Below are 26,309 nucleotides of genomic sequence, written 5' to 3' on the forward strand. Positions count from 1 at the left end.
CGTCAAGCTAATCAAGCTCGGTGGAAATCGCTGCATCTGACGCCGGGTAATAAGTAAATATTTTTTCGACGTTAAAATGGAGCTGCAGGCAACCAAAAACGGTGAGTTACGAATGTCAATCAAAATATTATTATGGTCATCACGAAGCTTAAGCGTACGAAGTTAAGTTTATAAAGTAATTGTATCCGACATAACTAAAAATAGGACGCGGCTGCACCAAGTACCTGAGTCCCCACTGCAGGTAAGTGCGACTGCGACGTCCAAAGCTGATAAGTCTATAGGTTGACGCCCATAACCATGGCCAAGAGGGCCATGCGGACGAACAGGCCATAGCGCATCTGCCTGAAATATGCGGCACGGTGGTCGTAGTCGACCTCCTCGCGGATTTCGCTAACACGAGGTAGAGGGTGCATGACTACCATCTGCTGCTTAGCATGGGCCAAGATCTTGTTATCCACAATGTAGGTGTTCTTCAGGCGCAAGTAGTCCTCCTCTCTCTCGAATCTCTCTTGCTGGACCCTAGTGCAGTACAGGACATCCGATCTCGAGATTATTTCGGGCGTGAGTGACTCGCTCTCAATGCCTAGAAGCCCTGCGTCGATGAGCTCGTTACGGAGACCGTCCGGCAAGGAAAGCTCCTTTGGCGAGACCAGATTGATACGAACCTGGTAGTGCTTCAACAGACGGCACAAGGAGTGCACTGGTCTGCCGTACTTCAGATCGCCCATGAAAGTCACGGAGATACCGTTAACGGTACCCAGCTCCTCACGGATCGTAAATAGATCCAGGAAGGCCTGGGTAGGGTGTTCACGGGAACCATTGCCTCCGTTTATGATTGGTACTGGCGAGTACTTGGAGGCAATGTGAGCAGACATCTCATCAGGGTGTCTCAAAACGATGGCATCTGAGTAGCAAGCTAGGGTTCTGATGGTATCCTGGAGTGTCTCACCTTTCTTCACAGAGGATGCCGAGGTGTTTATGTTGACGGTTCTACCACCGAGGCGCTCCATTGCCGCGATAAAAGAGGAGGATGTGCGCGTTGATGGCTCATAGAATATGGTCGTCAAGAGGCGGCCCTTCATCAATTCGAGAACGCCCTCTCTCTCGACAGCCGCACGCAGCTCTTGGGCCACAGCGAACAAGGCGTGGAAGTCCGAACGTTTGAATTGGTTAACAGATAAGATATTCCTTCCTCTGAATGGATTGTGCGCACGGACTAGCTCTCTCAGCGCACTTGGGGGCGACAGCTCCTTTGGTGGCCTTGAAGACATCAACCTTTGTTCCAGCGGTTGGTCGATAACAGCTTCCTCGTGGTCACCAGCTGAAGCAAACGAGTTTCCCCGCTCGCGGGAGAAGGAGAACCGCTTCTTACCCGAGCTAGAAGGTGGAACAAAGCTGTGCAATGGCTCCGCGTTCAATAGAGGAGTCGAAGTGTAATTGTTTGAAGTAGGTACAACGGCCTCACCTAGAGCTGCAGATGCTACTAGGTCACCGCTTAACACGACAGTCTGTCCGTCGAGCAAAACACGCTCAACGCCGCCCGTCAGCCCACCCTTAGTGTAAGGAGTCCATCTCTTAGTGTGCCTGAAGGTGAAATCTAAATCGATCTCTACTTTGGCATCTTGTTCAGGAATGTTGAATATCTTAGCGGGATTGTCATGTAACCTCTCAACAATGTCCTCCAGTGTTAGCCTGCCATCATTCACGGCTGACAACAAGAGCGGTAGAGCCTCCTTGATGCCGAGACCAGTGACCACCTTGTTACTGGTAACAGTGGCAAGAAGAGTAGGCATAGAGCCGATAGAAAATGCGTCAATCTCTTGCAAGTTCCTCCAGAAGAAATCCTGATCTTCCTTAGTAGGCAAGAACAAAGCTTCTGGATAGTCATCCTGAGAAACAAACAAAGAATGGATGTTAACGTCACAAGTAACATTATTCATCTTCTCTTTGACGGTCATGATCAAAGCTAAATCTTCCTTGTGAGAAACCCCAGTAATGTGGATAGGTCTTCCCTGTAGAGAGGCAAGCAAGATCACAGAAGCGAGATCAGATGTTTTAGCCTCAGCGATAATTTGTTTCTCAACAGGCCAGTTCTTTAGGTGTTCAGCCACCAGTGAAACCTTGTTGGTTAGTTCCCGGTAAGGTATGAAGAGTGCAGTAGCTTGGTTGGCCAATGAGGCAACTTCTTCCACATTATTGGCAGTAGCGGCAACTGTGAACCCAAAATCTGTGTACGCAGAGTTCTCACAGACGGATTGTGCTGCCTTCAGCGAAGTAGCATTGGTAATGACTGGGCCAACTGTAGATCTTGGCATTATCTGAGAATAGGTAAATCCCGATTCCACAGACAAGCGAGTAACCTCTTTCAACTCTGCAGGGCCCTGTGTAACGTTGGATATGTTTGGCACATAGGCAGAGATGTTAATCAGACCTGGTATAGTAACCGTCCTGTGGGAGGTCTGGGCATCTCTTTCGGAAACATCCAAAGTCAGGTTCCTGGCCAATGCTTCAATTAGCAATTTCGCACACTTCACGTTTGTTACAAGTGGAACCGAGTAGTCCACAGCCATACGACGGGTCCTGTACCCCTTAGAAACATAGGAAGCTGGACGGCGGAATCTGTTAGCTGAAGGCAAGTTGATGTATAAATCAATCTTGTTGTTAGCTAGATGTTGCGTCAAAGAGTATTCAGACTTTTCATCGTCCTCATTTAAGAATTCCAAAAATTGAACTGGAATTCCATGCTCCGATATAAAATCAGCAGTGCCAGCAGTTGCAAAGAGCTTATAGCCCATTTTGTATAATTTCTGAACTGCTGGAAGCATTTCCTGCTTTTCCTTATAGGAGCCAATAGACAACAGAATGTTCTTCTTGGGCAACTTAAATCCTGTAGACAACAAGGATTTCAAGTACGCCTCATACTTGGAATGTCCAAAGGTAGCAACCTCACCAGTGGAAGCCATTTCGACACCAAGAACAGGATCAGCGCCGGCTAATCTAGGGAAGGAAAACTGTGGCACTTTGATAGCAACATAGTCATCGGGCAACTTCTCGATAGGGTATGGTGTGACAGGAATACCCATGATGGCCTTTGTAGCCATCTCAATCAAATTGACGCCAATGACTTTAGAAATAAATGGAAAAGATCTTGAAGCTCTAACATTACACTCAATGACCTTAATTTCATTATTCTTGGCAATAAACTGGATATTATAAGGGCCGGTTATCTTTAGCGCCCTTCCAATCTTAGCAGTAGCATCGACAATTCTCCGGACGGTCTCTGGGTCAAGGTCTTGTGGTGGTACGATCAACGTAGCATCACCAGAGTGGACACCAGCGTTCTCAACATGCTCAGACACAACGTGCATGATCATCTCACCGTCCTTAGCCACTGCATCCATTTCGATTTCCTTGGCATTTTCGATGTACTTAGTAATAACGACAGGGTACTCACGAGAGACTTCGACCGCCTGATTCAAATATGACTCAAGGTCATCCTTAGAATAGACAGTATTCATTGCGGCACCAGAAAGAACGTAAGAAGGTCTAACAAGCACTGGATAACCAACCTTATTAGCAAAGTCCTCTGCTTCCTCCATGGATGTTAATTCCTTCCACGCCGGTTGATCAACTTCAATCTGGTCCAGCATACGAGAGAACTTGTATCTGTTTTCAGCTGAATCAATCATTTCAGGCGATGTACCTAGAATCTTCACATTCTCACGGTGAAGTGACATCGCGATATTATTCGAAGTTTGACCTCCCATAGAAACAACCACACCAGCAGAAGATTCGACTTCGTAAATGTCGAGTATCCTCTCCATATTGATGGTCTCGAAGTACAGTCTATCAACTTCGTCATAGTCAGTAGAAACCGTTTCAGGGTTGTAGTTAACCATGATGGTTTTGACGTTGTTTTGGCGCAAAGTCCGGACTGCAGTGACCGCACACCAATCGAATTCAACCGAAGAGCCAATACGGTATACACCAGAACCCAAAACCATGACACCATGGTCATTAAACTCCAAGTCGTGCTCAGAAGCATTGTAAGTCAAATACAAGTAATTGGTGAATGCAGGGAACTCTGCGGCAACCGTGTCGATTTGCTTGACAAATGGAACAATGCCGTATTCCTTTCTGACACGGCGGATTGCCACCTCATTAGAGTTCAAAAACTTGGCAATTTGTCTATCGTCGAACCCCAACTGTTTTGCTTGTTTCATTAGAGAACGAGGCAAAGCTTCCTTGGTACCAAAAGCTTCAACTTCCCTGCCAAAGGTGATGAGAGAGTGAAGTTTCTCCAAGAACCATCTGTCTATGTTGGTTAGCTGCCAAACCTTCTCAACAGAGTAGTTTAATTTTGCGAAAGCATTGGCAATGGCGAATATACGCAAATCAGATGGATTAGCAAGCTCCTCATCTATGTTGAGTTCCATATCGGTCTCATTGAAACCTAGGTTCGAATAGTCAGTGGATCTAATTGCTTTCTGAATTGCCTCTTCAAAAGTACGGCCAACGCTCATGACCTCACCAACAGACTTCATGGACGAAGATAGCAAAGTAGAAACGCGAGTAAACTTCTTCAGATCCCATCTTGGCATCTTAACAACACAGTAGTCTAGAGATGGTTCGAAACAAGCACATGTAGACTGCGTAACAGAGTTCTTAACTTCGTTCAATGGGATGTTCAAACCAAGTTTTGCAGCTGTGTAGGCGAGAGGGTAGCCCGTCGCCTTAGATGCAAGCGCAGAGGACCGAGACAACCGCGCATTGACTTCAATGATGCAATACTCTTTCGAAAATGGGTTCAAGGCATATTGGATGTTACATTCACCGACGACGCCTAGATGTCTGATAACATTTACGGCTGTAGTTCTCAGCATATTATAATCCTCGTCTGATAATGTCTGTGATGGAGCAACAACTATGGAATCACCGGTGTGAATACCAAGTGGGTCAAAGTTCTCCATATTACAGACAGTAATACAGTTGTCGAAGGCATCACGAACAACTTCGTACTCGACCTCCTTCCACCCTTTCATGGAGCGCTCGACCAGAACTTGTGGGGATGACGCAAATGCCACGTTACAAAGGTCAACTAACTCCTGCTCATTAGAAGCAAAGCCAGAGCCCAATCCGCCCAACGCGTACGCTGCACGCACAATCACCGGGAAGCCGATATCTTTGACAGCCTCCAAAGCCTCATCAACAGTAGAAGCGGCCTTCGATTTCGCACATTTTTCGTTTATCTCGTCCATAGCGTTGGCGAAGAGCTCACGGTCTTCAGTCGTAATAATGGTATCAATTGAAGTACCCAAGACCTTGACGCCCAAAGCTTCAAACTCGTCCTTCATCTCGATACCAACAGAAAGGGCTGTTTGGCCACCGAATGTCACGTAGATGGCATCAGGACGTTCATGTAGAATAACCTTCCTGACAAACTCTGCTGTAACCGGCAAGAAATAAACCTTGTCAGCAAGACCCTTCGACGTCTGTATGGTGGCAATATTTGGGTTGATCAGTATGGTATAGATTCCCTCTTCTTTCAAAGCCTTGATGGCCTGAGAACCAGAATAGTCAAACTCACCGGCTTGGCCAATAGACAACCCACCAGACCCGAGAACCAAAACCTTCTTTGGCTCCTGTCTTGGGTGCGCTTTTAGGTGGTCCTCAACTCTACCTCCAGGGAATTCGACACTCTTCAAGACTCCAGAGTTCTTGTGCTCCAAAATGGAGTTGATGAAGACATCGAACAAGAACTCGGTATCACGTGGACCAGGAGTAGATTCCGGATGGAACTGCACCGAAAAGTAGGGCAGTTCAGTGTGATAAATACCCTCGTTAGAGCCATCGTTGGCGTTCACAAATAGTGGCTTCCAGCCATCCGCTAGTGTATCAACATCGACTGCAAACCCGTGGTTTTGGGAAGTGATGTAGCACCTACCAGAGATAGTGGATGTACAAGGGATATTGTGGCCTCTGTTACCAAACTTCAACTTCAAGGTTGAAGCGCCCGAGGCTCTGGCTAACAATTGGTGGCCCAGACAAATACCGAATATTGGGGTCTTCTTCTCGAGGAGAGCCCCCGATAGCCTAGATGCAAGTTCGGTTAGGACGGATGGGTCACCAGGCCCGTTGGAGATGAACAGACCGTCGTATTCCTCCTCCTGGAAATCGTAGTCCCATGGGACAACCAGCAATTCCACACCTCTTTGGACAAAGCAGCGGATTTGGTTGTACTTCATACCAACGTCAACGGCAACGACGCGCAGTATTTTACCGTCCGGGCCTCTGACGGCAGACTCTAGCCGCGGGGTGTATAGCCGGGGTTCATTCACAGACACCTTGGCAACCAGGTTCTGCACATTGGGATCCACCCACTCAGGCACATCGAAGCAAGCCCGCCATTGGTCACCGGTGGCCTCCTGCAGGTTGGCATCGGCCTTCTGCACGGCCAGGCGGCCGAGCATGGACCCGGAGTCCCGCAGATGTTTCGTCAGAGCCCGCGTGTCGACGCCGTAGATCGCAGGAACACCCTCCTCGCGCAGCCACTGGCCCAGCGACGACTGCGCCAGCCAGTGCGAGTGCTTCTCCGTGTAATGCGCCACGACCAAACCCGCAACATGGATCCGGTTGGACTCAAAGTAGCGTGGCAGGGACTCTACGAGCTCGTCCATCAGCTGCCGGTCCGGCACACCGTAGTTACCCACCATCGGGTACGTGATCACCAGGATCTGCCCCTCGTAGGAAGGGTCCGTGATCGACTCGGGATAGCCCACCATGCCCGTTTGGAACACCAGCTCGCCCGCCGCGGCGACCGGCGCACCGAAGGAGTATCCCTGCAGCGCTGTGCCATCTTTCAGCTCGAGCGTCATCAGGCGGCCGTGGTCCGCGTCGAGCGCAGGCGTCACCGGAGCAGTGGGAATCAGATCAGTCAACTTTGCCTGCATACTGTTAGTATTTGCCTCGTGCCGTCCCGCAGCCTCCGCACATACCATCTCGTCTGTATATATCTCTCGCAGCTCCGTGGTCGGGGACTAATTACCAGTGAAGCGTGCTGTATTTCCTTCGCCGCAGATGGGGACCGCTGAGTCTAAGTTATATAGACACTGAGTTCGCTAACAAGCCTGACTACTAAGAACAAGATAAAATAATGACTACGATAAAACTGGAGAAGTAAAACACCCTAGAACGAACGTCGACTCCAAGGCGGTCGAGCCAACCTATATTTATATGCTTCGGCGATGGCTCATCGCAGGGACACGTAGACATGCATGTCATGCAAATTTTTCACTTTGACAGGGACACGGCGTCGGCGCCCGCCGGATATACCGGATCTGGCATCTATCCCGAGCTGGACAATGTCCCTGTCCTGCCCTCCCGCGGACATGCCCCTCACTGATCACCGGGTAACCTTTACCCTCGGGCACGTGCTTAGCACGTGACGAGGCGTGAACAACAACACCTGGAGGAAAAACTGCGAGGTCTTAGTATTGGAGCATATTTACTATTGGAAGGTATCAGGAAAAGTAAGGCAGAAAAAGGAAGGCAGAGAACCAGTTAGTGCCGGTATTCCACCTACGACGTAGTCAGCACGCACTAAAAAACACGTTCGCGCCTCGAAGGTAGGAATTCGATCGTCTGCAGGTGTCGCCGAGGTAACAACGTTTTCAGCCAGACAAGACAGGCCGTACTCGCACAGCGGGAAGAGGGAGGACGCAGCGCAGCCGCAGGAGCGATTGATTGCAGAGCATCAGAATGGCGCCGCAGTCTTCGTCGTCTGCGCCCACCGGCGCGGGCCAACACGACTGCTCGCACAGAGTGGGTCCGTCGCAGCAAAACCGGCAGGACTCTATGTCAATTTATACGAATTTCAACCAGCAGCGGCTGTCCACGGACAACTCCATCTCGAGCTTTCTGAACATCGACAGCCACGGGGAGCGCGGGGGTGGGGGCTCTGGCGGAACGGGGGGCGGTGGGGGGCCGGCGTCTGCAGGGGGCGGAGGGAGCTCCACGGCTGGGGAAATGGCCTACGGCAGAGGGTATTCGATTGTGAACTCGTGGCCGACAGCCAGCCAGGGTGAGCCAGGGCGGGGCAGTAACGGAGGATCCGCGTTCACGACGGCACGGCGGACCTCGGAGCAACTGGAGCCGTTTGCAATGCCCCGGTTCAAGACGCCGAGCTACTCGCAGGGGCGGTCCGCGAGCGGCGGGATGGGCGCCATCCAGTTGGTGAGCGGCGGCGGGGGTGGCCGCAATGACTCGTTGCCGTCGTCGAAGCGGAACTCCATTTTTTTTGGGTCCGCCGAGTCGACGGACCTTGATTTCTTCAATCAAGCTGCGGGCTCCGCGCATGGTGCGTCGGGGACCGGCGGCTCTGCGGGTGCCGCCAATGGCAGCAAGATGGGGCCGCCGGTTTTGAAGCCCGGTCCTGTTCCGTCGCAGCCGACTCACCATCAGAGCGAGGACATAGATGTGTTCTTTAACCCGTCCCTTTCGCGGAAGAATTCGATCAAGTTTAATGCTGACGACTTTGCGGACTTCCAGTTCAAGCGGCGCGATTCATCCGTCCGTGCGACCTTAGACAACAGCAACTACGCACCGGGCCCGCCCCCTCCCAACGCGAACCCGAAACGCACAGACCAGTCACTAAGCCCGATAGGTAAGGAAGCTGATGAGATGGGTATTGACCCAGAGGTTGCTGTCGCCGATGCCTCTGGTGTCGACGACGTGGAAGAGACGCTTAAGCGCCATCTGTCTCCTCTGATGACTGGTGGAAGCTCCAATCATCGCTCAGTGCCCGCCGCCTCGGCCACTACTGGCGTGGCGGTGAACAAACATCCTATTACCAACGATAGGCGACACGAAGTAAACGACGAGCCGAAATTAAAGCGACAGCGGACGAAGAAGTCGGTAACCTCTATGTCCCCTGTGAGCTCTTCTGTCTCTGCCGATCATCATATAGCCGCAAAACTAAAAGAGGCATTGAGCGATGATGCTGAAACTGCAACGATAGAGGACGCGCGGCCGCTTTTAGGCGCGACAAAGGTCGATCAGCTAATGCTGGTTATCCAAGCAAGAAAGAAAGGAGTAACAGACAAGGTTCCTAGGAATCCAGATGGATCTCTGATGTTGGAAGACGCGCCATCGATTATCCCGCCGCCGTCGCAGCTGGTCGGTGGTGTCGAAAAACCCAAATCACGTGGCGTAAAACAGCATAAATGCCCCTACTGTCACAAGTGTTTTACGCAGTCGACTCATCTTGAGGTTCATGTGCGGTCCCACATAGGCTACAAACCATTCCAGTGCGAATATTGCGGGAAACGCTTCACGCAGGGTGGTAACCTCCGTACACATGTACGTTTACACACAGGTGAGAGGCCGTACGAATGCGATAAATGCGGGAAACGCTTCTCTCGGAAGGGCAACTTGGCCGCACATATGCTAACCCACGAGAACTACAAACCATTTCAGTGCAAGTTAGATGACTGTAATAAGTCCTTCACCCAGTTGGGAAACATGAAGGCCCACCAGAATAGATTCCATTTGCAGACATTAAACCGACTCACTCAGAAGCTTGCAGAAATGGATCCTTCCGAGGACATGCCAACAAAAGAACGGGAGCTGTTAGAGTATTTTGCCTCGCTCTATAAAAACAGCAACCGAGGAATAAAGGGTAGGGGAAAGGGCAACACACGGATAGTGCCATCCATTGATACAGACGAAGATTCAAAAAACACTGGCGTACAATCTCACAGTCGCGTTCAGCAGCAGCCGCCGCCCTTCCAGGAATCCCAGGCAGGCGCTGTGCCTGCGGTCACACATATGCCGGACCCCACGATCGTCGCCGCAAGGGCGCTGGGGTCGCTGAAACCTATCGCCAAAAAGAAGTCGTTGTCGGACCTCAACTATAGTCTCGAGATGGACGACCCGAAGGACCCAGAAACGAACGAGTTCTCTTTTCACGAGCCTGCATTTGGAACCCGCAGAAACGATGCACCCACCCCGGCCACTGAAAACCCATCCGGCACAGAGGTACAGTTCAAGAACGTATTCTCAAGCAGCTAGCGCGTATCAAAGGCTCCCAGCTTACAATATATTTCACAATATCCGTGGATTCAGTGTTTGTTTCTTTATAACTGTGTCTATACTATATAGGAACCTTCGAGAAACCAATAATATGTATTACTATCTGTTTAGACTAATTGCTTCTATATTATAGGCGGCTACTTGCCCGCAATTTGCACGTTGAAGTTGACACCCCGAGGGAACTGATGCGGTGTCGCCACCCGCTCCTTCGGCAGCTCTACAAACGAGACGGTCACGCTCACCGTGTCCTCCTCGCCGAAGCCCAGCGACGCTAGAATCCCGCGGATGACCCCGCACGGTAAGTGCAAGTACGGCTCAACCATGCGCAGCTCCCGCTCACTCACTTCGCCCTCCAGCGCAAAATCGCGGATGGGCTGGTAGTCGTAGTCGAACAGGTAGAACGTCCCCCGATGGTTCGTCTTGAGATTATCGATCTGCTTCCCAAACAGGTGCTTCCACACTTCCCGGCAGATGAACTTCATCACCCCCAGTAGGTCCATCTGCCCGAAGTGCAGTCCTGGGTTGTTGCTGAACACCAGCAGCTCCGTCACCTTGCTACCCACCTGGAACCCGATCTGCCCTACACGCGCGCTCACCTCCGCGCGCTCGCGCTCGTCCTCCGCCAACTGCGCCAGCTGCTGGTGCGCGGCTGCCGGCACCTCCTTCCCCTCCAGCTCCCGCTGCACTGCCGCACTCGTCGGTACCACCGCCCCCAGCAGCATCTGGTATGCCGCAGCGCTCACTTTAGGGAGCGCCTCCTGAAACAACCGGAACTGCCGTTGCAGCCGCGCCTGTTCTTCTGCGTCTGTCTCAGTGCTCGTCCTTGTGCTTCCGTCCATGCTGGCCACTAACGTCGCACCACAGACACAGTCCTTGGCTGATTTAGCTGTCACCAATTTAACATCAACCAGATGCCAGCGACGGAATTTGAGTATTAAAAAATGCGAGTGCTTGGGGATCGATACTTCTTGTGCATCACCTGGGAGAGTGCAAGCTCGAGACTAGAAGCCTCAGAGCGCTAATAAGCAGGAGCAGGGATCAGCAGATGTCTAATATTTCGATAGGAAACGATCTAAAAGACTCCTATACGGAGACACGCAAGTGGGTGATAGGCAACACCAAGTGGTTGCAGGACCTCGCATCGTTTTACCATGAGCGGTCGAAGCTAGAGCGAGAGTACGGCGAGAAGCTTGCGGGGTTGACGAAGGAATACTTTGGGCGCAAAAGCAACAGTACGGTGGTGCTATCGGTAGGGGAGACGCCAACAATCACGCCGGGGTCACTCGAGAGTGCGTCGCAGGTGGCGTGGAACGAGGTGCTCTCGCAGACGGAGAACGTGGCGAAGGACCACAAGCGGCTAGCGAAGGAGATGCAGACGCAGGTGGCGGACCAGTTGGCGTCGTTGGAGAAGCGGTGCGATCTGATTCTCAACACGATCGACGGATTTAACCACGAGTTGGTGAACAAGCGGGACTACGCGTACAGCTGCTTGGAGAAGGCGAAGAAGCGGTATGATGAGAGCTGCCAGGCCATGGAGGCGGCGCGCCAGAAACAGTCCAAGTCCGGGTCGTCCAGCAAGGCTCAGCGCAAGGTGGACGAGAAGGAGCACGAAATGAACATCGCGAAGAACGACTACTTGATTCAGATCAACCAGACGAACCGGCTCAAGGACAAGTACTACTTCCAAGATGTGCCCGAGGCGCTGGACTTGCTCCAGGACCTCAACGAGTCGCGCATCCGCGTGCTAAACAGCATCTGGCGGCGCGCCAGCGACTTGGAGCGCGAGGCACACAAGAAAATCGACGAGCGCTTGTCGGCCGCGGACGACGTTGTCGGACAGAACTACCCACACTTGGACACCTCCATGTTCATTAAGCACAATTTCCGCGAGTGGAAGGAACCTGATGATTACCAGTATGTGCCTTCGCCCGTGTGGCACGATGATGAGACCTTCTCTGTTCCGTCCGACGTTGAGCTCCATGACTTGAAGATCCGCTTGGCCAAGGCGCAGAACTCGTACAATCGCTTGCAGCTAGTGGTGCACGATGAGATGTCCACGTTGACGCAATTGAACAAGAAGAAGCAGGAGATGAAGCTCAATGCGGCGGTGGACCCCTACGAATTCCAAGAGTTGTTGAAAAAGTACTTGGCGACGGTATCCTCCTTCACAACGCACGAGACGTCGAAACTAGAGGCGGAGGTCGAAATCGAGAGCATCCAGAATAATGTCGGGGATAGTCATGACCTCAGCAAGGAGGGCCTTGATATATCTCGCCGCTTCAAGAAGTCCAGTATGTTCGGGATGTTCAAGCGTGCCACCGCCCCGCGCAGCACTGGCGCGAATGACGACATCTCTGAGATGTCCGTCGACGTTGCTTCCAAATCATCTCCGAAGCACCATGGCTTAAGTCTATTCCGAAGTAAGCGCATTCGCGCCCAGAGCACTGAGTCTTCTGGTATGCAGAGCAGCACGATGGACGACTCGAGCTCCATGATGTCAATCAGTAATGAGGAGCACAAGGGCGGCAACCGCGTGTTGTTCCCTTACACCAAGCAGGATGAAGACGAGGTGACGATCGCACCCGGCAACTCAATTGTTCTTCTACGCCAGGATGACGGCTCTGGATGGGTCAAGATTCGCAACGCCAGCACACAACAGGAGGGACTAGTTCCGTCGACCTACGTCGAAATCAACGAGCACCATTCCATAGGCAAGCCTGTACCTCGCGCTCCTCCTCCACGGAAGGGTGCAGCTCCCTTAAAGACCGTCACTGCCATCTACGATTACTCGGCTCAGGATGACGACGAGATCAGCATCCGTGCAGGCGACGTCATCAAGGTCTTGCGCGGCGACACTGGCAACGGCTGGACCTACGGTGAGGTAAATGGGAGCAAGGGCCTCTTCCCCAGTAACTACTGTAACTGAGCTTACGCAGCCGCATCCGCCGGACGCATAAGAGTGCATTATTTAGTCTATCTTTAGCTTCAACATGTAGCTTGCTAGTTTGGGCTACTCTACGGGATCAGCATTGGAAAAACGTTAAGTTTTTGAATAAAATATACAATTTTGCATTTAAAAAACAGGCACAGCCAATTAACGACATCTGTGGGCTAACGCCCATATAATCAGATCCTACAGAATGCCAACATCGTGTAAGCACCGCCGGGGTTACAAGGTGCGCAGCCTGGCGTAGAGCCTTGACACAAAATATCTTTGTGCTTTTGTGGTGGTTGAAAATGTAAGCTATCAGGTGAAGCCATGGGTAATGAAATCACATGTCACGTGATCTAATCGCATTTTCGTTATTTGCCATTTCCGTCTGTGTAATTGGCGCAGTGGTATGTGTCAACTAGAAGGTCCGATCGATACGTGTAAGAAAATGTCATTTTCGTGCTGAGCGCCAATGGATACGGGGATAACAGCAATTGGCAGTAAGTTGCAAAGTTGGATCCAACAAGTGGCATGTTGAGGTCAGTGTTGGGTTCCATAGCCCTTTGGTCCCGAGGGTCAACGGAGGCGGCGATGTCTGCAAATTGGATTAGGGGAGACTCCTGAAACATTGATACAACCAAAAACTTTTACTTGCAATAACGTCGTTACAAAGATCGGTACAATCTAATAACATTTGTCGATAGTAGAAATATATTAATTTAGGTAGATTTAAACCATGGTGATTAGTTAGCTCAACATCTGTATATCCTCCTCATTTTCCTCCTGAATGGCGGCAGCTAGCGGGCTGCGCGTGCGTGATTCTATAGCTGCCTCTTCTTTGTAATGGCCCTCTTTGCCCACCTCGTCTTCTTCCTCGTCTTCGGAATCCAAACTGGCCTCCAGGTCGCAGGAAGATCTGCAATTAGGGCATATAAACTGTGGGTACTGTGTCATCACTAGTCGGCGTATGCACTGGTAGTGCCAACTATGCGAACAAGGGGATATGAAGATGGCCTGGCAGGGCTTAATTTTACATAGGCAGATTGAGCAATCTTCCTCCTCAAGGCCTGCCGTTAGCTTTTGTAGGTTCCGTAGGCGGGCTAGTGCCTCTTTGTTGAACGCGTTGGCCCTTCGCTTCCACGATTTGTTCAACTCGACTCTCATTTTGACGCATCTATATATCTCCTCTGTGCCGCCACGGAAATCCATTCCCAGCTGCAATATGTCGCCGTCTTTCAAGGGGTAGTCTTTCGACATAACCGATGCCTGTGCAAGCCGCATCTGATTAAGGAACGTGCCGGACGAGGACTTGACGTCGCGCACATACCAATTGCCCTGCTCATCCACCTTAAACACCCCGTGTGTGCGCGACACAACCTTGCTCTTGAATACCACGGGGTGGAAATGATCCGGGAGCGAGCCGATCGCCTCGCGAACCCGTTCTGTGTAACGCCCGATAACCAACTGCGAGCTGGGGCCTGCGGTCCGCACGATGGGATCAAAAAAGAGCCCCGGATTATTCGTGGTCGAGTGGTCAATGAACGGCGTTAACCGGAGCGAGAAGAGCCCGTTCTTGTCCTTGAGCATCTTTATTGTATTTTCGTCTTGCTGCTCAATCGTACGCCCATCATGCGCCAACTCTATGTTGAGCTTATTGGCGTCCGCCGGCGGCACCGCAGGGTAGATAAAGTGCCGCACGTTCTTGAGCGATGCTAGACCCGAGTCCTTGCCCTCGAACGCAGCGGACGAAACGTTGTGGTTGCCGCTGGCCTCCGCATCTGACTGCCCGAGCACCAATGTGATCGGCAGATGCGCGCCTGCGCCCACGCCCGCCTGCACCAGCGTCGCCGAGTTTGTCGAGCCCTCCGTTCCCGCGGCCGCCGCCTCCTCCGCGTCGAAGGGGGTCGTCCCGAGCATGCTCGCCAGGTTCCCGCCGCCCCCCGCGCCTCCTGCTGCAACCGTCACCGTCGGCGTAATATTAGATCCGAGGCTCACCTGTGAACCCGTTGCCGCTGCTACAGGTTGGATATCCATGGGCTGTACGTGCTGCCCCTGCCCTCCGTTCAGCTCGTTTGTTTGTTGTCTGATCCCAAAAGACGTCAATATCGAGTTGATACTTTGTCCCCTTCTTCTCTGTGACTCCCCTGCCATCCTAGTCGACCACTATCTATCTGCTACTAGAAGCGCCTGACCTGAAACGAACAGAACTCTTTCTGAGCTCTTCCTGCCCTCTTGTATATAGTCGTTAATACCTACAATTTTGGTGATCTTGTTTTTTTTTCTGAAGTTGCCATTAACATGACACAACGTGAAGCTGGCTCAGGCGAAGCTCGTGGCGAGCACGGCGGCCTCCGTAGATTGGGGGCGTAGTGCACCTCGGCCGGGGCAGCAGCGCGCCGGTGCAGAGGCAGTAGCGGCAGGAGTGCGGGACCGCGGCTGCAGGCGGAGCTGCAACGGATAGACCGTGCGCGGCGACGTCAGGAGTCACGGGTATAGGTTATATTTGTATATGTGTATGTAGCATGTAGCATGTCGCATGTCGCAGACATCAGAGACGCGACTTTGAGGCGTTTGTGGGGGTCACGATCTCGTCGTACAACAAGGTGGTGAGGAAGTCCGTGAAGCGCTCGGCGGTAATCTCCGGCTCGAGGTACTTAGCGGCCAGCGCAAACTTGTTCGATGAGCCGGCGCGACTGGCACGAGCCAGGGCGTCGGTGCGCTCGCGCAAGAGGCCGCGGACGAGGTCCGGGGTGACGTTCTCGCCAGTGTCCGCGAGCTTGACGCGGTGGCGGACCCACTGGTGAAGCTGGCAGCGCGAGACCTCTGCGGTGGCGGCGTCCTCCATCAGATTGTTGATGGGGACACAGCCGCTTCCGCGCAGCCAGGCCTCCATGTACTGCAGGCCGATGTCCAGGTTCTGGCGGATACCCGCGATCGTGACGCGGCCGCCGGAGATGGAGGTGTTGACGAGGTCGCGCGCGCCGATGTGGACCTCGGGCACAACGTGGATTTGGTTCGGCGTGCCCATGTTGCGGAAGACCTCGTTGCAGATGGGCACGAGCGCGGGGTGTGCGACCCAGGAGCCGTCATGGCCGTTCTGCAGCTCGCGGATCTTGTCTGCGCGGACCTTGGCGAGCGCGGCCTCGTTCGCGGCGGGGTCGTCCTTAATGGGGATCTGCGCGGCCATACCGCCCATGGCGTGTACGCCGCGGCGGTGGCACGTGCGGATCAGGCTCTTGACGTAGGCGTCCATGAACGGTGAGGTCATCGTGACCTGGTCACGGTCAGGCAGCACGTGCTGCGACTGCCCGCGCAGCTTCTTGATGGTGCTGAAGATGTAGTCCCAGCGCCCGCAATTGAGGCCTGCGGAGTGTTGGCGCAGCTGCCAGATGATCTCGTCCATCTGGAACGAGGCAGGCAGAGTCTCGATCAGCACGGTCGCACGCACGGTGCCGCGGCGCATGCCGATGTAGTCCTGCGCCACGTTGAAAATGTCGTTCCACAGCTTGGCCTCCAGGTGGTGCTCCATCTTGGGCAGGTAGAAGTATGGGCCCTTGCCCACCTCCACTAGCTTAGCCGCGTTGTGGAAGAAGTAAAGTCCGAAGTCCAGGATCGAGGCGCTGATGGGCTCGTCGTCGACAAGCACGTGCTTGTCTACCATGTGCCACCCGCGCGGCCGCACCAGCAGCGTCGCCAGCCGCTCAAACCGGTCGCGCAGCTGGTACTGCTTGCTGCCCACCGCAAAGTCCGCGCGGCTGCGGATCAAGTCGTACAGGTTGACCTGCCCGTACGTGATGTTCTCCCACGTCGGCGCCAGCGAGTCCTCGAAGTCCGTCATGTAGGTGTTCACGTCCGCGTTCAGCGCGTTGATCAGCATGTTCCGCAGCGGCGGGCCCGTGATCTCCGTCGAACGGTTCACCAAGCCCGGCGCCAGCGGCGGCCCCTGCCACGTCGGGTCCTCGCGGATCGCCCGCGTCTCCGGCAGGAAGTCCAGCGTCGCCTCCCCGCTGTCCAACCGCTGCTGCAGCTCCTGCCGCCGCGCAAGCAGGTCCTTCCGCCGCCCGTTAAACGTGCGGTGCAGCAGCACCACAAACTCCAGCGCCTCCTTCGTCACGATGTCCGCCACTGTCGTCGTCGACGGCTTGAACCGTGGCTCCGCGTCGATCTGCCCGAGCACCTGCACTCTTTCTAAGCTGACTGCTACCATTGCGCTGCTTGCCGCCCCCGCCGCCTCCCGGCCCGCGCCCGCCGCGCTTATATAGCTTCTCGCGCCAGCCCTCGCCCACCCTGGTGCCTGCCTTCCGCCCGCCTCCTGCTGCCCACCCGCTCGAATAGGCTGCCAAGCGTCATCAGGGGCCACTATCACCGATTCCTGACCTTTGCGCCCAACCAACCAATGATCAGGACAGTGATTCATAGTCAGAGCCTTTGGTCCGCCGGACCTGGAGCGCCCGGCCGAGTGGAGGTTACGTAATACGGAGCTTACCTAAATCTCGCCCGCGGGCGCCGCGTAGAGCCCGCGTTCAACGTTGCGCTGCACTAGCTCCGGATCCGCCGCGTGACGGAGGACACCCGCGGCCTGCAGCACGGCCAGGGTGGCGTCGACTACGGCTGTGCGGTCGTGCAACGTGCAGCAGGGCCGATGGAAGCGCACCGTAGTGCGCCACGCGGCCGCGTCCTCGGCCGAGTAGTCGAAATGCTGCGTGATTAGCGCGACTGCGGCTTCGGGATGCGCCTCAAAGTGCGCGATGCCGTCGTCCAGCGCAGCCGCGAAGGCGGCCAGCGCGGCGGGCTCTAGCGCGGTGTGCTTAACCAGCACCCACGAGGGCCAGGGGGTGGGGATGTTGCCCAGCAGGCGGATCTCGCCCGCGTCGTGGTAGCGCTTGGAGGTAAAGTGCTCCCACAGGAAAGCGTCCGCGGCGCCGTCGTTGACGGCGGCGCGCAGGCCGGCAAAGGTGTGGCACACCGGATGCGCGGCAAAGGGCCGGCGGAAGCCGCGCTGCAGGGCGAGCACATAGCTCATGACGTACGAGCCGCTGCCGACGCGTGACACGCCGACGCGGCCGCCGTCCAGCTGGTCCACGTGCTCCAGGGGCGACGCGGCGCCGACGGAGACGGCCCAGTTGAGTGGCGAGCGCACGTAGGTGCCGGCAATCTGGTAGCGCGGCGCGGCGCCGGCTGGCGTGTCTGCGATGCCGCGCACGAACGCCTCGGTGAGGCCGAGCGCGAGGTCGAGCTCGCCGGCGTCGAGCGCCTGGATCAGGTGGCCAGAGCCGCTAGGGAAGGGCACGAGCTTGGCGGTGACGCCGCGCTGCGCAAAGAAGCCGAGCGTCTGCGCAAACAGCAGCGGCGCGCTGAAGTGCTCTGGGATGTAGCCGACGCGGACGGAGTGCATTGAGGGCTGCGCAGGCGCAGGCGGCGAGGGGCTTAAGGCCACGATCTGGATCACTATATACGACAATAAATCACGATGTACGTGTGAGTACCGCCGCGCCCCGGCGGCGGCGGCGGCGGCGGCGGCGGCGGGCGGCGGGATGCGGCGGGCCAGCGTAGGGGCCTGCGCGGTCCGGTGCGCTTAGCCTTCGCGCAGTGCGCTTTCTGGTCAAAAAATTTTCACGTCCGCGGACCGCCGTAGTCAGTTTTCAGGCTGTTTTTCGGTGCTCCGCGCTGTATTTTAGCAACACACCACCAGACAAAAGCTGCAACAGCAGGTGCAGGAGCATCGACGGACGAGCTAGACGAGACGTGCATATGTCGCTACCACTTCGAAACCCGTTGGACTCGGTGTCCCTCGAGCGGGCGCTGGAGGACCTGATTGTGCGGTTTATCATCAATGTGCCCCCGGAGGACCTGGCGACGGTGGAGCGGGAGCTGTTCCACTTTGAGGAGGCGCAGTGGTTCTACACGGATTTTGTGAAGCTCACGAACCCGCATCTGCCCAACATGAAGTTCAAGACGTTTGCGTCGTATGTGATCTCACTGTGCCCGCTTGTGTGGAAATGGCAGGACGTGAACCCCGAGGAGGCGCTGCAGAAGTTTTCGAAGTACAAGAAGTCGATCCCGGTGCGCGGCGCGGCGATCTTCAACGAGACGCTGAACAAGATTCTGCTGGTCAAGGGCACGGAGTCGGACTCGTGGTCCTTTCCGCGGGGCAAGATCTCGAAGGACGAGGACGATGTGGATTGCTGCATCCGGGAGGTGATGGAGGAGATCGGGTTCGACCTCACGAACTACGTTTTGGAGGATCAGTACATAGAGCGGAACATCGGCGGCAAGAACTACAAGATATATCTTGTCAAGGGCGTGCCACAGGACTTTGCGTTCAAGCCGCAGGTCCGGAACGAGATCGAGAAAATCGAATGGCGCGACTTTTGGAAGCTGTCGCGCTCGATCCACAAGTCCAACAACAAGTTCTATCTGGTGAGCTCGATGGTGAAGCCGCTGTCGCTGTGGGTGAAGAAGCAGAAACAGATTCAGGGCGAGGAGCAGTTGAAGCAGTACGCGGAGGAGCAGTTGAAGCTGCTTCTTGGGATTGGGACACAGGAGGAGGCTGCGGACCCGGGTCGCGATCTGCTAAACATGCTGCAGTCCTCCGTGGGGCAGAAGAAGCCGTTGGTGTTCTCGGACGACGAGTCCCAGGCGTCGATTTCGACGTCTGCGCCGACAACCGTGCCTCCGGCGCCGTCCACGGCGAACAGTCAGTCTGTGCAGCCGATTGCGGCAGGTGCGTATGCTGGCTATCCCTTCCCTTTCCCACAGTATCCTATTCCGGGTATGCAAACGATCAACCCTTTCCAATTTGTTCAAAGTTCGCATCAGGGCGTGTTTGCCACACACTCCACTTTTACTACCTCTCATCAGTACCCGCAGGCGCAGGCACCTCAAACCCAGCAGCCGGTTCCAGGCGCTGTTGTGTATCCCGTGCAATCGCAGCTACAACAGGCCTACCAGCCCCCGCACACTCCGGTGGTCAAGCCCAGCGTTATTGAAGATAGGGCGCCCCATTCTAAACAGTTGCTGGAGTTGTTGAAGAACCCACGCAAGCCTGAAGTGGAGGACGAAAGTACTGCGAAGACCCTACTGAAACTACTGAAGAATCCCACAAAGGAGAATAGAACAAGTGCGAACACAGTTCCTTCTTCGAAGGGTGCTGTTTCTGGGCCTTCTGGTGGACGGTCCATTTCAGGGCAGTCAATCGACACTGCCAATCTTCCCTCGGGAATGGCTTCAAGCATGGGTGCAAAAAGCACTGCGATACCATTGTATTCTCCTCGCTCTTCATTGTCGGAGATGACACTACCAGATGAGCCGTTGGGCGGGTATGAGGAGTTTGAAAGCAGTTCTGAAGAAGAACAGGGAGAAGAATTGGCCTATATGAATTTACAAGAACCTACCTCAAGTGTTATGGAAAGCAACGCCAAAGTGGAAAATAACACCTTGGACAATATATCTCACGTCGACACCAGCGGCAACCTGTCAACACGCTCTTTGCAAAGCGAAAAAACAGAAAAGTCGAAGCCCACTGCAAAGCCGAAGATTAAGCTTCTCAAGAGAGGTGAAACACTAACACCTCTGACCCCTAGCATATCGTCTCAAACTGCAACCAGCGAGTCCTCCGCTGCAGGACCTACAGTGCCTTCCGAGAAGGACGTGTCTTCTCGAATACAAAACTCGCAAGGAAATGAGTTGCTTGATGTACTCAAGTCAAAAGCGCAACCAGAGCCTTCGGTAGCTTCCACCTCCCCTGCTAAAGAGCTACTAAACACTCTCAATAAACCTCAGGGGTCTGTGTATCAAAACCTTTTGTTTGGCGCCAATCACCGTAAATCGGACGATGAATCTTCCCCCAGGCACTCGCCAGTATCACAACAAGCCAGAACCCATGAGTTTTTGAATCTTTTAAAGCGGCCTCAAGCCAAGGCCGAGAACGAAGAGCTACAATCTGTATTGTTAACACCTCCTGCTAATAGTGGTATGGTACAAAACTCCAGCACTCTACCTAATATCCCATACGGGAATTTGCATCAAGATCAGGCAGCAGCGTTATTGTTTCCGCAACAGCCTCCTCAGTTTCAACAGCCTTATGCTGCCACGAACACAAATTCGAAAGAACTGTTGGCTATATTGCGGAAGCCCGCATCCAACCAACAGAAGCAGCTGCATGAACAAACACCGGCAAACCCAGTTGACCAACCCACAACGCTTGCTTCAGAACAGCAGAACTTGGTGAAACAGCAAATATCTAATCCCTCACAATCTTTGCAACAGGGAACTCCTTTGCAACAGCCTCAGCCTCAGCATACTCAGTCACCGTCCAATTTACATGTAACAGGAAATACTGCTGCTGCACAGGAGCTTCTAGGCATGCTCAGGAAATCACGCGTGGTTCCATAATAGTATCAGTATATATAGTTACAGATAGATCTATATACATAATTTTGATAATTCTATATAGTAATGCTTAAAGAGCGCTACTCTTCGTCGGTTAAAGTAAATTCTGCCAGCACCTGAGAAACATCATGTTCTCTCGAGGGCCAGTTTAACTCCCTGTCCTTGGTTTCATTCAATGTTACAACACATCCGTAACATAACGGTGCTTCTGCGGCCGTCGACCAAATATTGGAACGAGCCTGATTTCGTGCGAGTGTCTCCTTACCCTTTGAGGAGGATTCCCACATTTGCAACATAGACATGTCCTCATCACTTGCCGGAGGATGGCAGTTATTCACTGTAATGGATTTCAACCACTTACTCGGATCAACATACACCCTGTTATTACAAATCGAACAGTAAATCACCTCTGTACCATTAGATATCGGATAGTCTAGCTTTGAAGCTGTTCTCACAATGGTTGAGATCACATTCGAGTAATCCTTTTCCACTGCATCAAAGTATTGTCTAGTCAGTTCATTGATGGTCATATTTTTGGCCATGGGGACAGCCCGGTTAGCCTGAGCCGCTTCATCTTGGCTTTTAATAAACAGCGAGCCTTGCAGACTGTAGTTATAAATATAGCGCTGGAGTTTAGAAAGACTGCAATAGGCATCTATTTCTGAAAGTAGAACGTCCCGAAGCGGATATAAGTTCTTGAAAAGCGCACCATATTCAACATCCATGCCTGTACTGTCGAGAGTAGCCGCAATCTGGGCACCGCGGCCTTTTATTACCAGCGACATGACTTCATCAGCTAACCGAGTAACGGAATGGCCCCACATTATAACCTTGACTTGATGCTGACTAGCAAATTTCTTAATCAAATGTTGGCGTGCAAACCACAGCATGTCATCACGGGAAGACCGTCTCGAGAACTGATCTAGTATGCTACTCAAAGTCGCATTTTCTCTAGTCGCAATTTTGCGTGAGCCGTGGTTGTCATTTGCAAGAAGCAGTTTGTGAATCTCACAGGTAGAAAACGAGCGATCCAGGTCCAATAAGTAGAGCTTAATACAGTCGCTATTCATGGCAAGACGTTCGGTTTGTAGAGACTCAGCTAGCCTCTTGAGCTCGTCCATGTCTGCAGAAAAACCGCATAAGACTACCTTCACCTGGAAGCCAGTCCGGTTGTGTGCTGCCCGCTGCTCGCTTAACGTTTGATTTAGCAGATCCAGCATGGCAAGCGACGAAGATCCCAGAGATAGAGGAACAAGAACCACCGAGCGCTTATTTTGCTCATCGGCTTCCACAGCTGTGCGGTGCTTGTCTGCATACAGAACTTTAAACACTTGCTGACAATACTCATCCATCATCATCTGCTTACGAAACTTCAATAGCACAAATCTAGAAAAGCATTCACCGCAAAACGTCTCATTTCGAGATACAAGGCATCCCTCGCTGGTTGTGCACCGCTTGCATTTCATGCTTCTTCTTTACTTCAGTGGATATCGATGAGCCCATCCAACAAAGTGGACTGTTATCGCTGACGGTCGGTCTTGTGTGAAAATTCGTCCAGTCACGTGATAGCTAATTTGCTCCATCATGAATATGGCCAGCTAAAGTCACTAGGACACCCTTCACCTGAGCCATTGGCCCCCCTTAATGGCCACAGAGCTCGAGCTAGGTTTGGTATATCCGGGCATGTCGCTCAAACCCAAATGCCAGTGTATACGGAGAGCCAAATGTTAAGCAAAGGACTGTCTAGCAAGATAAGGTGTACGTGATACGTTGGGGACTTATTACTAGTCCGAAGTGTTGCAAATGCTTCACGGCCCAGAAAATGGAGGCGTGCATACTTCTGTCTTTTAAATAGCTGACAGGAGACATCATGGTCACCAATTGCGGCGTCAAGGATGACAATATATCATTGAAATGGTATATAGGTTCAACCTAAAAAATCGCTAGCAGCTACTTAAGCGTTTATGGGAAGTCTGGGATTGGGGCACCAGCGTTGTTCAAAGCGCGGATACCAATGGCGGTCTCTGAGCCCTCGGCTGGCTTGACAGACAAGTCGTAGCTGTTGCCGTTTGACACTGGGAAGAAGCCAGAGTTACCAACGTACTGTAGGTAGCCGTCGGTGACAGAGAACCCAGAGGACCCGTTCTCCTGGGAAGACTCGACAAGAGCGCCGTTGTCTTTAACGACAGCGTAAGTCCCGTCAGAAAGCTTCAACTTCCCGTCATCGGTAATGATCCCAGAAAGGGCCTGACCTGGACCACCAATCTTCAAAACGCCCTCTTCGGCATGGACGGCGGAAAGGTGGAACTTGGAGGCCGATCTGACGCCCAAGAAGGAGAACTCCTCAGAGTCAGCTAGAACAACATTAGCCAAAGCGGCGGCACCTAGGAAAAAGCTGGAGATGAACTTCATTTGAATTGTTGGATGTTTGTGTGACTGTCAAAGACTGCTTACCGAGTCTGCTAAGCGATAGACTAGAGTTGATTCATCTCTCGCTTTATATACGTTTGGGACTTACTCCTAAAGGGCCCTGTCGTGGCACTCATTAAAAATAGCACCTCGTATAATGCCAACAAATGGGGCTTAACCATAAGTTGGCGGCTGCGGCATCCCTAGGGTGGCCTTTGTCAGCTGTATACTTGGGACCATGACGCAATTTATGTCCCGTCCTTAAGCAGGCCCTTCGATGCAATGAGAAGTTCTAAATAAAGAAAGCAGTTGCATTGCGATCTTGTAGGTGTGGACGGGTGCCTTCACATCACGTTGAAACACAACGATGTCGATACATGGCATGGTAAATCTTTCGTGCGCTATTGCAAACACATCAAGATGGCGGAAGTATCCTACGAAGGCAATCTGAGCCAATTGGTCTTCCACGGAACCGAGTTACTTGGCGCTTTCGTCTGAAAGTGTTTAATTGCTCTGCCAATTACAAAGGAATACTAAGTGAGATTTTGGCTCTGCTGCCGTGCCTTTCGGCGCTAATTAAGCCACAATATTGCTTGCTACCTGCTATTACATGGGCGGAAGTTATGTTACATCTATCTGTCACCCTATGGCAATTTCAGGTACTGCGCCGGGCCGCACGTGCCGCTCAAAACACTGGAACAGTAACCATGCTGATATAATCGCTTACAAGTAACATTTTCGCAGGGGTGCAATGCGGTGGAGCTGCTCGTGAGGTATTCATTCTCATCCCTGTCTATGAGCTCTTTGTTTGGATCCAAATTTAGCCCTCGAGATGGCTTCCGCACTGTAGCCGCCCCAGCAAGGCTTTACTGGTCCCTTTGTTTCGAAGTGGCGGCACAGGCTGTTCATCTGTACCCGTCTGGTAGAGACGTGTGCGACCACTTCCGAAGGTACCCCAGAATATCATGCAATGCGCATTTCAAGGCACTGCCATAACAATTAGATGGCTTACCGAGCGCTCACGTAAGTAATCAGCCCGTGTTACGGCTTGCTAACCGGCGTTATGTCCTGCGATACAAGGGTGCGAGACAGGAGGCATCAGACCTTCACACACGGCCTGACCAGTTTCTGTGGGTGATTAACCCTCACATGGGATCTTAGTAGCTTATAATAGAAGTTCCGCACTTGGTAACCCTGCAAGTACCCTGCCCACAATGGCGGAAAATCAAGGCTTCTGCATTTACACATAGTCTGATAGTCTTGCTTTTCTTCGGAACCGTTGTCGTACAGCAGGCACCCAGAGGTATGACGAACTAACAGCTCAATGGCAGTGCATTTTTTCATCTGCATGCAAAATGTAATGGTTGCGCGTCAGGCAAGCGGGGATGCATTATATGGAATTGAGACTTAACTAGGCAAAGACTATGGGGAACGGCGCCAACGGTTGTCTACTGTCACTCAGAAGGGGAGTTGTCTACTGTCACTCAGAAGGGGACGGTACAGTTTAGGGGCGGTTCCAACAATAGCCATGTTATTTTGGGATCATGATGTGATATCAACCATAGCTCTGAAGTAGTATATATTCGGGCAAAGCACAGCTTGGGTTGCGAGACTCTCAGTGGTAGAGGCAAGCAGTTCAAACAGCTCCAACCAACCAATCCTCAGACAAATGAAGTTCCTGTCCACCGTTTTCCTAGGTGCTGCCGCCCTAGCCAACATGGCCCTAGCCGACTCCGAACAATTCTACCTTTTGTGTATAAAATCTGCTTCTCAATTCCATTACTCGTCCATCCACCCAGTGAACGGTCAGCTAAAGGTGATCGGCAAGCCCGACGGTCTATCTGCGGTCGTTACCGACGACCGCAAGTTGAAGTTCTCCGATGGCACATACGCCGTCGTCACTCAGAAGGGCCCAGTTGTTGAGGGTTCCAAGGACAACGCCTCGACCGGTTTCTTTGTTGCCGACGGCCACTTGCAGTACGCTGACCTGTCGTTCATGCCCGCTCCTAACGGCGACAGCTTCGACCTTTCCGTGACCCCTAGCACTGACCCTCGGGTCGTTCTCGCCATCCGCGCTACAAACAACAGTGGCGGTGTGATTCCTGACTTCCCAGCTCACAACTAAGACTAGTTATAATTCTTAACTTCCGTATGCAACAAATTTAAAGATACTTTCCTTCGTCAGCGTTGCGCGCGGCGCTGCTTGCTGGAGCATGGCCAGTAGTCATTCCGCATCTGAAGATAATCTTCGCATAATACATGTGCCTAAACTGGTTCTCTTACCTATGACCTGCAGGTTGGCAGTGGACTTAACCATGCGGTTTTCGTGTGGATTGTGCATCCACGTCATCTCCGCCCGTCCACGACAACGCTGCTGACATAAAAAAAGTCGGCCTTGTCACATGCCTGGACAACTCATAGGAGCATGGATATACGTCCTGCGGCAGAAAGGTCAAAAACCCATCAATATTGAATTGCATGGGCATGT

General features: G+C 52.9%; 11 protein-coding genes across 11 annotated transcripts; 4 read left to right on the forward strand and 7 right to left on the reverse strand.

Moving 5' to 3' along the window:
* Positions 1-275: 275 nt before the first annotated feature.
* Positions 276-6,998, reverse strand: URA2 (bifunctional carbamoylphosphate synthetase/aspartate transcarbamylase; the record flags this gene model as incomplete). The annotated part of the gene is made up of 2 exons (NM_209018.2): positions 276-6,944; positions 6,996-6,998. 2 exons carry the CDS (start codon positions 6,996-6,998, stop codon positions 276-278), a joined length of 6,672 nt encoding a protein of 2,223 aa, NP_983665.2.
* Positions 6,999-7,758: 760 nt separating this feature from the next.
* AZF1 (Azf1p) lies at positions 7,759-10,068 on the forward strand (the record flags this gene model as incomplete). The annotated part of the gene is made up of 1 exon (NM_209019.1): positions 7,759-10,068. One exon carries the CDS (start codon positions 7,759-7,761, stop codon positions 10,066-10,068), a length of 2,310 nt encoding a protein of 769 aa, NP_983666.1.
* A 158-nt stretch (positions 10,069-10,226) lies between these two features.
* Positions 10,227-10,928, reverse strand: TRS33 (Trs33p; the record flags this gene model as incomplete). Its single annotated transcript, NM_209020.2, has 1 exon — positions 10,227-10,928. One exon carries the CDS (start codon positions 10,926-10,928, stop codon positions 10,227-10,229), a length of 702 nt encoding a protein of 233 aa, NP_983667.2.
* A 206-nt stretch (positions 10,929-11,134) lies between these two features.
* BZZ1 (Bzz1p) lies at positions 11,135-13,015 on the forward strand (the record flags this gene model as incomplete). Its single annotated transcript, NM_209021.2, has 1 exon — positions 11,135-13,015. One exon carries the CDS (start codon positions 11,135-11,137, stop codon positions 13,013-13,015), a length of 1,881 nt encoding a protein of 626 aa, NP_983668.2.
* A 753-nt stretch (positions 13,016-13,768) lies between these two features.
* On the reverse strand, positions 13,769-15,172 carry AGOS_ACR267C (ACR267Cp; the record flags this gene model as incomplete). The annotated part of the gene is made up of 1 exon (NM_209022.1): positions 13,769-15,172. One exon carries the CDS (start codon positions 15,170-15,172, stop codon positions 13,769-13,771), a length of 1,404 nt encoding a protein of 467 aa, NP_983669.1.
* A 397-nt stretch (positions 15,173-15,569) lies between these two features.
* MLS1 (malate synthase MLS1) lies at positions 15,570-17,228 on the reverse strand (the record flags this gene model as incomplete). Its single annotated transcript, NM_209023.2, has 1 exon — positions 15,570-17,228. The coding sequence occupies one exon, from the start codon at positions 17,226-17,228 to the stop codon at positions 15,570-15,572; it is 1,659 nt and encodes a 552-aa protein (NP_983670.2).
* Positions 17,229-17,507: 279 nt separating this feature from the next.
* AGOS_ACR269C (substrate-binding domain-containing protein) lies at positions 17,508-18,416 on the reverse strand (the record flags this gene model as incomplete). The annotated part of the gene is made up of 1 exon (NM_209024.1): positions 17,508-18,416. One exon carries the CDS (start codon positions 18,414-18,416, stop codon positions 17,508-17,510), a length of 909 nt encoding a protein of 302 aa, NP_983671.1.
* A 356-nt stretch (positions 18,417-18,772) lies between these two features.
* On the forward strand, positions 18,773-21,415 carry DCP2 (decapping enzyme complex catalytic subunit; the record flags this gene model as incomplete). The annotated part of the gene is made up of 1 exon (NM_209025.1): positions 18,773-21,415. One exon carries the CDS (start codon positions 18,773-18,775, stop codon positions 21,413-21,415), a length of 2,643 nt encoding a protein of 880 aa, NP_983672.1.
* A 77-nt stretch (positions 21,416-21,492) lies between these two features.
* On the reverse strand, positions 21,493-22,878 carry NCS2 (Ncs2p; the record flags this gene model as incomplete). The annotated part of the gene is made up of 1 exon (NM_209026.1): positions 21,493-22,878. One exon carries the CDS (start codon positions 22,876-22,878, stop codon positions 21,493-21,495), a length of 1,386 nt encoding a protein of 461 aa, NP_983673.1.
* Positions 22,879-23,374: 496 nt separating this feature from the next.
* On the reverse strand, positions 23,375-23,824 carry AGOS_ACR272C (ACR272Cp; the record flags this gene model as incomplete). Its single annotated transcript, NM_209027.1, has 1 exon — positions 23,375-23,824. The coding sequence occupies one exon, from the start codon at positions 23,822-23,824 to the stop codon at positions 23,375-23,377; it is 450 nt and encodes a 149-aa protein (NP_983674.1).
* Positions 23,825-25,490: 1,666 nt separating this feature from the next.
* AGOS_ACR273W (ACR273Wp) lies at positions 25,491-25,946 on the forward strand (the record flags this gene model as incomplete). The annotated part of the gene is made up of 1 exon (NM_209028.1): positions 25,491-25,946. The coding sequence occupies one exon, from the start codon at positions 25,491-25,493 to the stop codon at positions 25,944-25,946; it is 456 nt and encodes a 151-aa protein (NP_983675.1).
* Between the last annotated feature and the right edge of the window lie 363 nt (positions 25,947-26,309).

Source organism: Eremothecium gossypii, chromosome III (genome assembly GCF_000091025.4).
Source record: "Eremothecium gossypii ATCC 10895 chromosome III, complete sequence".
In the NCBI taxonomy this organism is placed as follows: Eukaryota; Fungi; Ascomycota; class Saccharomycetes; order Saccharomycetales; family Saccharomycetaceae; genus Eremothecium; species Eremothecium gossypii.